Source organism: Perna viridis, chromosome 6 (assembly GCF_037379345.1).
Source record: "Perna viridis isolate PV_CMFRI_1.1 ecotype Kerala chromosome 6, ASM3737934v1, whole genome shotgun sequence".
In the NCBI taxonomy this organism is placed as follows: Eukaryota; Metazoa; Mollusca; class Bivalvia; order Mytilida; family Mytilidae; genus Perna; species Perna viridis.
This window is the reverse complement of record NC_142450.1, coordinates 45122601-45136390: the sequence shown is the minus strand read 5'-3', so window position 1 is coordinate 45136390 and position 13790 is coordinate 45122601. Positions and strand designations below refer to the sequence as shown.

At 32.4% G+C, this 13790-nt stretch overlaps 1 protein-coding gene across 1 annotated transcript in view; it reads left to right on the top strand.

The window, feature by feature from the left end:
* LOC148615223 (E3 ubiquitin-protein ligase SHPRH-like) overlaps window positions 1-13790 on the top strand; it is a 39452-nt gene that overhangs the window by 14605 nt on the left and 11057 nt on the right. Inside the window, exons 12-23 of the mRNA XM_088589934.1 lie at window positions 352-430; window positions 2079-2242; window positions 3240-3347; window positions 4727-4792; window positions 5590-5672; window positions 6368-6494; window positions 7929-8105; window positions 11000-11107; window positions 11547-11698; window positions 12549-12722; window positions 13036-13104; window positions 13234-13352. Of these exons, the coding sequence (XP_088446060.1) occupies window positions 352-430; window positions 2079-2242; window positions 3240-3347; window positions 4727-4792; window positions 5590-5672; window positions 6368-6494; window positions 7929-8105; window positions 11000-11107; window positions 11547-11698; window positions 12549-12722; window positions 13036-13104; window positions 13234-13352 (1426 nt within the window). The remainder of the gene's footprint in view (window positions 1-351; window positions 431-2078; window positions 2243-3239; window positions 3348-4726; window positions 4793-5589; window positions 5673-6367; window positions 6495-7928; window positions 8106-10999; window positions 11108-11546; window positions 11699-12548; window positions 12723-13035; window positions 13105-13233; window positions 13353-13790) is intronic.

Below are 13790 nucleotides of genomic sequence, written 5' to 3'. Positions count from 1 at the left end.
TAGAAATGGCAACAAAATTGTGTGTCAAGAGTACTTAGTTCATCACCATTAAAATCATTGTCCTCAAATGTACATTATTCAACAGGCTGTGGGGGTATTAGTCCCGTTAAGGTCAATGCCTAGTTTTTTGTTTTTATTAGGGGGTGGGGGTTTGCGATTTATTTCATTTCTGTTTGGGAAAGATCAATCAACAGAAATTTCAGTCAATAAATAGTCTTTTAGACAATGAATAGTCTAATCAAAGACTTGGTAGTGGTGGTTAACAGCTGTTAATCAGAATAAGATATACAGTCAAGGTGAAGATAAGATACCAATATCTAAAGAATCTGATAGTGAATATTTATGTTTCAGACTGCCATGATGGCTTTGAGGCTGACCACTGTAAATAGATGGTGTGTGACTGGTACTCCTATTCAAGGTTGTGTTAAAGGTGGGTAACAGTCTTTGCCATTCCAACAACTGTAATATCTAACAGGCATTGCAATAATTTTATATACATGTGTACCAGTAAAAACCTCAACAAAATTTCAAACACTAAAAAACAAATATTGAAAGCACTAAGTATGCCTGTTCAAAAATAATTGTATTGAAATTTGGAGATCATATATACAGTATACCTACCTATAAGAATAATGAATTAGTAAACAATAGCCATGTTTAAAAGGTAAAAAGGAACTAAATACAAATAGAATATGAATTAAACGTAAAAATATAACTTAAACATGGCTATTGTTCACTGATTCATTATTCTTATACAGTCGACTCCACTTAATCGCATATCGCTTTATTGCATATTCCAGTTATTAGCATAATTTTCTCCTGCACAAAACCATTTCCTATTATTCTATTAGGGAAAAAATCGTATATTTGCATAGGCCTTGCAGGTGCATTTCGGTTTATTGCATAAAGAATTTTGCCGGTGATAGGTATGAAAGTAAAATGTTACCTTGTTATCGGATTGTTTGAACCGGAAATGGCAGTGTTTTATTTACAAATTAGTACAAGTTAATCAGGTAAATAATAAATTATGTTTCTTTTTGCTAATACAGCTGTTATTTTGTCAACATGTCATGGCCAGTCATAATTATTTTGTTAAATAAAGTATGAATGAAAGAAGTGTTTTCGTATTTACATTATCAGTTTGTGTATTGACGCTCATCCAGGTAAAGACAATTTAAGCCTTTGGGTCATAAATATGTCAATCATATTTATTGTTGTAAAAACTAGATTATCTTCAATCAAGAGATGTTAATAATGGATTAAAAACATAATGGACATAAAAGACAAAATAAACAAGCACCTAGGTGAACAATGACTTCTGACAACATGCCAAACATCACCTGATGTGAACACTTATAATGCGACTTGGGGTTTAGCTTGGGGTTTAGCTTGGGGTATTTTTTGTCCCTTTATAAATTCTTCTGACTACAAATGATTATCAATGTAAATTAATTTTCTTTAATGAGCTGAACAGTTTTTAGTGAGTTTGGGTACCAGGCATAAATATCAACTGAAAATTAAAAGTCATCATTCATTCAGTACAATGTCTAAGCAAAGGCGTAACAATCTCACACTTGTTGACAAGTATGAAGATATAAAACTTCTTGATCAGAAACTGTCATAGACAGAAATTTCAAAGAAGCTGGGATGCTCCCAATCCCAAATTTCACGCATTTGATCAAAGAAAGAGGGAATTACTTGACTATTTACAAATGATAAACACATGGTTTTATTTATAAATACACACAACGTAAAGAAGGTCAATAAACAAGACAAACACCATATATTATTATTATTTATTGATAAAAGAACAATACAATGAGAAGGTCTATAACAATTAAATACCAGATCAGAAATGTTTAACAGTGATATCCCTGGTTGATCCACAGTATCGTCGTCTTACCTGAACTCACACTTTTGGTAAAATCGTAATTTTGGTTATAAGAATAGCCCGGTTATTTGCATAATTTTTACTGGCAAATAGGCTATGCAAATAAGCAGAATCCACTGTATACGTTTAATTTGAGCCACTTCACAACATATATTATTTTTATATCTACCTATAACTGTACTTGTAGATCTGTATGGTCTGTTCCTGTTTCTGGGTATAGACCCTTACTGGGTGGAGCAGTGGTTTTACTCCCTTTTGTACAACCCACTATGTTGTGGTGTAACCAAGCCTATGTATGATGTTGTGGCCTCTACTCTCTGGAGAAGTGCCAAAAAAGATGTTATTGACCAGGTACTAATTGTTTAGATATTTCTATTTCATCTTTGTAATACATGTAAGTATATCAGTTATGCTAAAGAGTAACCAGTCAAGAAAGTGTTGAAAAGGGTTGAGAGTGTAAATATGATATAGGTTAGAAGTATATGCAGCATATAAAGAAATACTGGGTGCATTGTTTGGGATATTATTCAAAAGTTTCTGTAGCTATATTTCTTAGTACATTTATTAATAAGCCCACTTTACAGTACATACATGAGTCTCCTCCCTTTATATGATTATTTTTCTGATATGCATTATATCATAAACTGGTCCTGCAAATTCAGCAAAATTATGTCATTGGATTTATGTTTAATTAAAAATACACACCTATTAAAGGTAATGGTTTGCTGAAAAGTAAAAATGGTAAGCATTTAATTTAAGTCTCCACTTGAAAATTGAGGATAAAGTGGAGTCCTTTTAAAATAGTATGAAAATGGGAACGGTGAGTATGCCAAAGAGACAATAACTCCACATGGATGAAAAAATGTTAGCTCAAGGCCATCCATGGGTCTTCAATTAACCACGAGGAAACCCTCACACCACAGGGCAGACTGCAGCTGACCCCAAGACAACAGGTACAGCGAAATAGTGACCCTTATATACCAGCAATATAACAGTAGACTGAAAGTGAAAACAAAAACAATACATACAGAGGCCAGAAATTCCTGACTTGGGACAGGTGCAAAAAAATGTGGGGGGTTAAAGTACTTTGTCATGATCACAACCCTCCCCTTTTTAATCTGACCGCTGTGGAAAAAAATATTACCCAATTAAACACATAAAAATTTGCTCAAAAAGGTCTGAGTCCCTTGTTAAAACAGAAATGAGGAAACTGATTATATGTTACACAAATGAACAAAGAAAAGACTACTATCATTTAACTGACATGCCAGCTCCAGACCAGTTAAAACCTACAAAAAGTTTATCCTCAATGTATCCCTTTAAAAGTTGATTTTGATATTTTGTCCAGATTAACTTACCAGAGCAGACAGAACATGTACACTGGCTGACATTTTCTCCTGTTGAGGATCATTTTTACAGAAGACAGTACCAGGACTGTGTTAGAGACTCTATGAAGGTTACAGCATTAACATGATTAAGAACTATAATATGCTTTATTTAGAGTTGACAAGTCAGGAGTAATATTCATTTATATAGATCTTCTACTAACTTTTATAAGACTTTAAAGAACAAACAAATTTATCGATAAGCTTTCTTATTTATGAAATATTATCAAAACAAAACTATATTTCAAGCATGGCTATTGTATGACAAGAGAGACTTTGTCTTGTTATGGACTTCAGTGAATAGCCTGATGAAATCCTGATCAAGACTTGGGATGGAAAATCGTGGTGCCCAATGCTACACAGCACCAATATTGTAACTATTACTCCTCTTATTGAAAATTCTCTTATGTTTATCTTGAGTGATAAATGATAACAAATATCATAAATCTTTATGTTTCGGAATAAGAAATAATGTTGACTTGAAATTTACCATATTGGGTTTTTGACATGCACCTGCCTGATATTTATAAAGACTGCTACATAATTCCTATGATATTATATTTATGTACTTACCATAATATCACTGTTATGATCACTTAGATTATAAAAACCATTATCTTGATATAAATGAACATTTTTTATGTACATGTACTTGTATTTTAGAGCGTTTTTAAAATTCTTCAGGTTTGAAGATGTTCTTTTTTTAATTGTTTCAAATATTTTTAATCAGCAATACATTTGGTAGTGTGCTTATTTCGTATGACAATTACAATATCTTCTTTAACAAAATAGTTTGAAAATGTGTAGTTGTTTATGGACAGTTCATTAACTTCCTATTTTTTTAAATTTAAAAATGTTTTACATACTGTGAAAGTACTTATATTCATATTCGTGGGTATCAATTTTCATGGTTATGGGGAAAATCACAAGTTCTTGGATTCTTGAATTTGTGGTATTGTTTATCCTGTCATACAATTTAAAGAAAATAATCCTTTTCGTTGGGAACCAAATTTCATGGTTTACCTTACCAACGAAATCCACGAAAATTGGTACCCACGAACAATAGTACTTTCACAGTAATACATTATAGTTTGATCAAATTGAAACTGAATCTTGTTTAAGTAAGACAACTCTATAAGTTGGTAAAACATATAAAACAGCACACTCATCAATCTTACCTATTGTTTGCTAATTAATTACTAGTAAGTTTTTTTACATGTTTAGTAACAGTTGTTTATTTTTCCTTGGTCAGTTTTCACCAAATTATAGTTTTATATGTGTTAATAGATCCTTCCTAAACTTAGGAAAAGTTTTTGTTAAAGTTGATTGAAGTATACTAAAGAGTAACATCTGATATAAAAAAAAGACCAACAAAACAATGAAACTGATTTTATACTAAAAATTTGTTGAATTGTTTCCCCTGTTCTTGTAATAAGAAGTGTTATTTCAGAGACTGAGTAAATGGACAGACAACAGTACAAAACTTAGCAGTTTAGATAGACACACAATGAATCAGGTATATGTCTAAAATACATGTTGACTGTAATATGATTTAAGGCTTTTACGGATGGAACTTTTTGTAGTCAAATTACAATTGATTATGTTGATAATGCAGCACAATGTTGATGTCTTGACCAACACGCAAGATTTCCTATACTGCATTAAAAGTTCAAACAATCTACATATTTCATGGAATATTTTACTTCCAACAGATTCATGTTATAGACCATCTACATGTATAAGACACTGCTGACCCTCCGTCCCTATTATCTAGTCGATGGTTATTTACAGGGTATTTGTAGATGAGTGAAATTTATTCTTGTAAATTTAATTAGTTGGTGACTCCTCAGAAGTATCAGTATTTGTAACCATCAAATCTACGGTAAATGGATCCCTTCAAATCTTCAATTATTATACAGATATCTGCATTTCAAGGTTAGTTACAACAAATGTTTTGTTTTTTTTACCATCCATCATTTAGTCCTGTCATCTTGGAAAATACTGACCAGAATGTCACTTAGCTAGGTAGACATTACAGACACAGTTTATAGATGTGCATATTGCTTGAAAATTTTGATGTGATTTTTTTTCACTAGTAGTTATGCCTCTGAACTTAGAATTCCAAATCATACTATCCACGCAAACTGTTATCAATTCTGTTCTAAAATTAATAGCCTGAAATTCATGGAACTAAGTAGCCATTAAAGAAACATAATGTAGACATGCATCAATTGTCAGCAGTTTGTGGGCAATAGGTATTTGAACATGCACATTAAATTTTGTACTTATTATTTGTTTTACATTTGATTTTAGTTGTTGTACCCTTTACTAAGATTGAGACAGGCCTGTTGTCATCCTCAGGCTGTCAGAGGAGAATTCTTACCACTTCAGAAAAGGTGGGTTTACTTCTTTAAAAATCAATAAGATAAGCATTTGTTCCAACTGGTAATCCCTTGTTTTTATCTGTATTTATAAAAAAGAATTAGAGGGGAGACCAATATCACATATGTCGTATGACTACAGTTATATATCCCAAATGATAGATAAAAAAAAATCAGAAATCGTTCTTTCTCCATGGAGATATTTACTTTATTGGTTACAGGGTAGTCATCCCATATGGGATCCTATCTCCATTGAAATATCATTTTATCAGGAATTTTACGAAGAACACCCATTTCTTTTTTTACTTCATTTAAGAATTGAATGTTAAATTTTTGATGCTTCATTGGCATGTTTAAGCATTGAATGTAGCACATTTGTCATGAAGCATGCTAACACTTTATGACAAAAATATGTGAACAGTCAACACTTTTATATCCTGATGGCATATAAAAGATTAAACATTCAATTCTTATAATTACAGTTGACTTATTTCTCCTGTATCAAAGCAGCAGAGCTTGCAAACACCGTTTCAGTTACATTTATCTTATTGTAGAAATGCACAGGGATCAATGAAAGTAGTGTAGTTAATGTAGGAATTGATTATCCAATTAGATTAGTGGTTTTTAATGATATGCATGGTAAATGTTATTAGTATTTGATATGGATAGTTTGTAAACTGTATAAAAATTAGGTATGATATTTTATCTAGTACAATGACAATGGAGGAACTGTTGGAATCCCTAACAAAGAAAGCACAAACTGAGTGTGAAGAGGCCCACAGACAGATAGTAGCTGCTCTTAATGGCCAGGCTGGCTTACATATCATTAAAGAAGAGGTAATCAAATAGACCTATAGAGATAGAGTTGGACATACACCTTTGTTGTAGATAAGGGAATTTTTTATAACTTAAATCTTCAGGAAATCATCACTTAACAAAATACAGTATAAAAGTAAACAAAGCAAGAAGTTATTTGAAAGTAATGAAACTTTATAGGTTAAAAGCAATGACTTTATACTTGTGGTAAAATGGGAGAATTTCATGGTTACAGTGTTATAAAAATGACATGAAACAAAATGTGGAAAGACTGTGACCCACATTTTAACAGTTTTAACAAATATTTTTATTTATACCACATCTATAACAGTTTACTTACTATACCCCAGCAAACAGTTTGGGGGTATATAGGAATCACCCTTTCTGTCTGTCTGTCCACATTTGTTGTAAGCCCAACTCCTCCTAAACCAATGAAGGGAATTTATTGAAATTTTATAGGAAGGTTATGTATCATATATAGATGTGCATGAATGAGTATACTTACGGTTATAGGACTACAAAGGGAGATAATCCAAATAAAAGGTTTTATATGATAAAATCTCGTAAGTGTGACTCCTCCTAAACCACTCAAAGGATTTTAATGAAATTTTATAGAAAGATTGGATATAATATGAAGATGTTCATGAAGTAATATATTTACTGTCTGAAGACTTCAAAGGGAGATAATTCAATTAAATGGTTTTCAGGCGCATAGCTGCCGTTAGGCAAAAAAGCCTTAGCCTGGACTTAATTTTGCCATTTTTTAAAATTTTTTTTTTGAGATAAAATACATCCAGGAGAGGCATAAATGATGCTCTAAAACGCTATCTCCACGGAGTTTCGGGGTGGGGGGACCTGCTGGGTGTCTTAAGCGGCCCCAGACCCCCTGCCGTAATTTTGCCTACACTTCAATTTGGCCTCAGCTACACGCCTGGTTTTATATGGTAAAACCTTGTAAGTACAACTCCTCCTAAGTTGCTTAAGACATTTTGATGTAAATATAGGGTGGTTGGGTATCATATGTAGATGTGCATGAAGGAATATAATTATTGTTGGATAACACTAAAAGGAGATAATCGAACAAGCAGTTTAGATTAAGTTAATTTGAAGCAGGGGGTATTCTCTTTGTGCGCTTGCTCACAGTATTTCTTGTCTATACCGAGTCTTCAAATGATTAAAGATAAATTCATAACTGACCAAAATGGTTGATTCAATTAGAAAATTAGCACACATTCATGTAAATAGAAAGATTGAAAGTCTTTATTTTAGCAATCATATAACTTTTCAAGAAGCAAAAATCTTTCCTTTAGTTACAGTGCTTAGAATCTAAGAGTCTTAACCATGATATTCATTAGATTTAACAATTATCTTTACTTTATTTACAGTACCTAGAAACTTAGAACTGTAACCAGAATGATCATTAAACTTTAACTATGATATTACTTTTATTTACAGTACATAGAAGCTATAGAGAGATACAGAGAAGTACTAAGGTCTGTAGAGGAGTATAAAGAACAATTACGGACTGATGAACTTCAACAGTTACATACACTACACAATCTGAAGGAAATTCTAAGTTTAAAACCTTCAGGCTTACAACCTACACTGAGAGATAGTCAGATAGATGAACAAGTAAAGTATTATTTTATATGAAAGTTGGCTCTATTTTGTGAAGATCTTTAAAAATCAAATTTTTTGCCATTTAGAATTTTGTAACATAATAAATGGGAGGTTCAACACTAGATCTTTATTCTAGCAAAGTGGGAGGTATATTGTGATCATGTTGTGCATCCTTTCACTCATCCTCAGTTTTTATCTGCAACTCCTTTGAAACTTCCCAATTGAATTTGATGGAACTTTGACAATTTTTAAATTTCTTGATGCCATTGTGCACCTAGTATTTCATTTTATTCTGAATGACTTGTGGGGTTTCTTACATAGTTTCTAGGGAGGGTATCCAGGGTTTGACACTAACAGTAGTATATTACCAGATATCAATACAATTTACCCTTTGTTTTGTGTAATTGATTAACATAATTAGTTTGAAGTAGGTGGTAAAAACCTCGGCGCATGCCCGCCTGTTGGGCGGTATGATTGATCTCAACAAGACTAATCAATGTCACAGCTGATAAATGTATATAACGTGCATTTTGAGTAAGTTTTTAGTTATTCATAAACCACTATGCCTTCACAGAAACGATGTTTAGCTCAACTTGCCAGCGACAAGCAGAAAGTTGCAAAGACGAACGCATCTATCAGATCGTTCTTCAACACAGACTCAACTCGGTACCAGTCATTTTATATATTTTTTTAAATAAAATATTTATGTGATGACATACATGTACTGATGACATTAAATTTTCTAACAAAAATTTAAAAAAATACATAATTTTAAAAGTTTGATTGCTTGTTTGAACCAGTACGGCAGCTAACATGATTTTATCATGACCTATGACATGACTAAAAATAGATTTCTTAAAATAACTAATAAAAACTCGCTGCTTGTTAGATTTTAAAAGATTTAGTTATTATTTATTGGATTAAATATTTATGAAAAGTTTCGAACGTTGTGAAAACAAAATTAATTACAAGATAGACAATGACTAATAACGTGTATTCATACAGAGATTGGAAGCCGATTTGACATAGAGACATCAGGTATAAGCAGTGACCCAGTTGGTAATGGTATACTGAAGAGTCTTAAAGACCCAACTACACTTAGATCACTCTTGTTGCTGGCAGATACACTACCACACATATCCACTTTATCACTGGTCTTCCAACGTAGAGATGTTGACCTCAGCATAGTAAAATCAACAGTAGAAAAAACCATCAAGATGTTAGAAACCAGACAAACCCAAGATGGACCCTGGCAGCTGAAATACTCCCAGATGTCATCTGATCTACAATTGACAACTACTCCAAGTTCTGACTTCAACACAAAAGTCAAAGAACCATTCCTCACCAAACTGATTACCAATATGCAAGACAGGTTTGTTGACACAGACATCATTGACCAGCTTTCAGTCCTGGATTTTAGTGGTATACCAGAAGATCTTCCATCACTTTATTGGTTCAGTGAGATGTTCAGCCTTGCAGACCACTCTTCAATGGACCCAGAAGAACTGCAGACCCAATGGCAAGACTTCATACAGCTACTCAATACCATGAACCTACAAGACAAGTCACTGACTCATCTACTTCAACTACTGCATAACCCAACCACAGGGCTGAAGGACATCTACCGGTTGGTTTATAAACTGATAAGTATTGCCACCACTCTTCCTTTTAGTACAGCAGAAGTAGAAAGGGTATTCTCTCAAGTAAAACTCATCAAGACCATCCACCAAAACAGTCTAAAGACCAGCACTCTAAACCATCTCCTGAATATCAAACTGAACTGTGATGAGACTATGTTTGCAGACATCATTCAGCCCACAGTCACCAGATTTTTCACAGTTAGACAGAAGAATCAACTCATTGTGCTAAAACATTTATTCAAATGAACATTTTCTAGAGTGCTACATTCAAATTTTCATAGATAGATGTAATGAATATTTTGATGTGTATTTGAGAGGTAGTAGATTTCTGCAGTTTGTATGGTGAAAGTGTGTGAGTGTTTTAGAAGTTTGTTCTTTGAAGAATGTGAGATAGATTTTGTTGTTAGCAATGTTGGTAACTTTCATGAACTGCTGTTTGTATGGGTGAATGTGTATATGTGTATTTTTAGCCTGTAAGCAATGAATGTGAAGTATGAATGTAGTGTGTGATACTATGAATTTTGAAATTATATAAATGTTTTATTTGATATGGTTTTCATATTGTAATAAATAATCAAAACATGTTTAAATCTTTATTGCTACCATATATACAGTTACAAAAATGTGGACACATAATAAAAAAACATAATGTCATAGCTGTAGAACTGTAGCACTTATTGTAAATATGACAATTTTTTTATATTTGCATATAGTAAATATCAAAAAATTTTCATATAAACCATAAGAGGTGGGGTTCAGCAGCTAGTTATCAGAAAGAAGAATTCAAACAAAAAAAAACAAACAAAGAAACAAAAAAAAATACATACATAGAAAATGAACAATCAACTTGATATGGTAAACATGTGAACCAAAAAAAAGTGCCCTTCCCCGACTACAAAGGTGCCCCTCTGCTCAACAGCACCCTGCCCCTTTCAATTTTTAGCTGGAGCACTGTTACTATACCTAAAGACAGGGCTGCAGGATTATTTTGAGGAATACCTAATTTATCGATCAGAAAGTCCTTTGGGATACCTAGCTAGAAAAGTTAGTGTCAAACCCTGAGTATCAACAAATGACCTTTGCTCACACTTTTCATATTTTTTTTTCTTCAGAAGTTGGTTGTATTTATTATGACTATAAAAGTAACCTATATATAATTAAGTTAATACTGTTTGTATTTTATATCTTTTGATACACAAATTTTAAGTCGTATGTAATTCAGTCAATGTTTTGTTTTCATAAATCATGTCTTTTTTTGTATTTTAGACCAAAGACATAAGACACAGATATATGACGAGGGCAGAGACTAAAGTGACACAAGCTCAGCATCATCTGAAGGGAATACAGGACACTCTAAATGATCTGAAGGATGAGGTTTGTATTTTTTCTAGGTAAAGCATGGTTAATAAGAATGGAAGCTAAAAATATTTTTATCTTTTGTAATCACATTTCAGGAATGTATACTAGTGCCATTTGTACATGAAGACATTTGTGTTTTATAAATAGAAAATAATCAATCACCGTACTTTTTAACTGCTTTTCATTCTTATAAGAGCTTAATTAATGAGAAAATGACCACTCTGGATGACAACATACATGATAAACCTGACATTTTAAAGTATGTTTATATTTCTTAGAAATAAAGGTCTGTTTCAGTAGAGACATAACATAATGATTGTTGAATGAAATACACTGGAATTGTCTCTCTTTTACTTCAATTCTTAACTGTTTATTAGTTTGTAGTTTTACCTCTGTGACTGTAACCATTACATATAACATATACAGGATTACATTGTAGATCTTTCTACTTCAGGCCAATTCTATAGAGTTTGGTGGAGACTGGTGGATATCTATTATAGATACAGTAGATAGTAGAGGCATAGGAAATGAACTTGTGACACATATTAAGGATGATCTGTATGATAATTCTGGCAATTTAGGACCACATATGTCAATGGCTAACATGTAAGTAATTATACTAAAAAAAGAACTTATGACTATGAAAAAGGATTTTATAGCTAATTTCAAAGTTTTAAGTGAATTTTATTTTCATTTTGTTTTACAAAGAGATAAAGTAATGTGCTATAGATTTCTAGAATTTGAATAAATTTATTAACCAGAACAGTTAAAGTGATGACAATATGAGACAAATTCTTTTTTTCTAGCTGTTTTATGCAGTCTTAACCGAAGTGAAATGTTTACACAGTTGTTTATCTGACCATTTGTTTACATGTCTGACAATTACTTAAAACTGCTTTGACAAATTTAAAAAAGAGTTTGTACAATGTAGGCCATCATGAAACTAAGCTCCCTTTCATTTGTCATTTTTTTCTAAGTTGTTGGACTTTAGTGAAATTTGGGGACAGCTGCTGTGAAGAAGCTTCAGACATTTTTTTTGAGTGCAACAAAGTATAAATTTCAAATCTTTTAAGATCTTTCATGCAAGAACAATATAAGAAGAAAAAATTGAGGGGTCAGTGTGCTTGTTTTTGAGATATAAGCAAATGGAATTTTGGTGGGAAAAGGATTTGCCTGGATTATCCATAGGATTTGTCTTAGTAGGTTTCATCTGTTAGAAACTTAGAAATAAATAACAAGGATTTTATAAAAATTTCTAAAATAACATTTTAAGGTTGCGGAAGAAAGATGGAGGTCACTGGACAAAAAATATTAATGCTATGAAATGAACAAAACTAGAGGAGTCCTAAAATTTGACAAAATGGCTGAACATGAGTAATGAACATCCTTAATATTGCTGTTTATTATTCATTTCTGCTGTTTGTAGGCTTTATGTAAGTATTCTTTCTTATTTTAGGTTCAGAGATACAAATGGATTAGAATTAATTGTAGTACAGAAACTGGAGGCCCTGGAATCTGCACGTGAAAAATTAATGACATCATTGAATAAGCTGAGTAAGGGCCTGACACCAACAATTATCAGTCAGACAGTAGAATGTTGCCTGAGGCCAGTGGAAGAGGTTTCTGGAGAGTAAGTCTACTGTGGTCATATAGCCTGGTACATTTTTTTTTGTCTGCAGGAATAATATTTTTGGAAAAACTACTTATTTGGAAATATTAGTTGGTAAAATACATAAGAAAATATTCTTTGTTCGAGCTTGTTTAAAGCCAAGTTGAATAAAAGCATTTTTCTGTACAATTTATTTATTTTTATAATTACAATTGTTAAGATCATAGTGATTAATTAGCTGTTTATTGAAGGAGTTTTTCTCTCAAATATGAATACCAGTTTTGAAGATTTTAAACAGTATTGTATTGTAACTTACCAACATTTTCAATTACAGCTGTCCATTTTGTGATACAGACAAAGATTTCCAGGATTATGAGGCTAAGCTATATTCTTTTACTGAACAGTAAGTGATTTTGTGCTTTCTTGACATTGGTACTAAGTCCCTGTGTAAAAATATTACTCTTAATTGCATTCCTTGATGGCTGATATATTTATGCTAGAATTTATGATATGGTATGGTTGTATTCTCTAGAGGTCTAGTTGTGTCAGGTGACCAGTATCAAGTGGGAACCAGAAGACAGGGAACCTGGGCTGACAGTCAAGTGGAGAGAACTCTGAAAGCTATTATCAGTTTTGCTAAACAGCGTCGAGGTTTGTATTGGTGTCATTTCATTTCAAATTTCTTGTTTTATTAGACATTGTTCTAAATTCAGGATGCACTCATTAAGTCCATCTTTTCCAAGAGTAACTCGGTATCTTATTTGAGTAGGACACACAAAAAACTGAAAAATTGGAGTAGAATTTTATCTACAATAACAGCTCAGTTACTAACACTCACCATGCTGAATTGTTCGAAAAAAATGTCTAGATGTGCAGGAAAATGGGTCTGTTGCCTGAAAATGGTCATTTTTGGCGATTGTCATTTTTCACCAGATACGGTGCTCACCAGGGATAAGACTAAGTCCAAAGTTTAATTTATCAAAAGTTTGTTCCCTATGATGGTAATTTAAGCCAAAAATTAATAATTACAATTGTAAGTGGAAGGTCAGGGGTCTTCAGAGGGGGCACTCATGAGAAAAAAATTAGGCT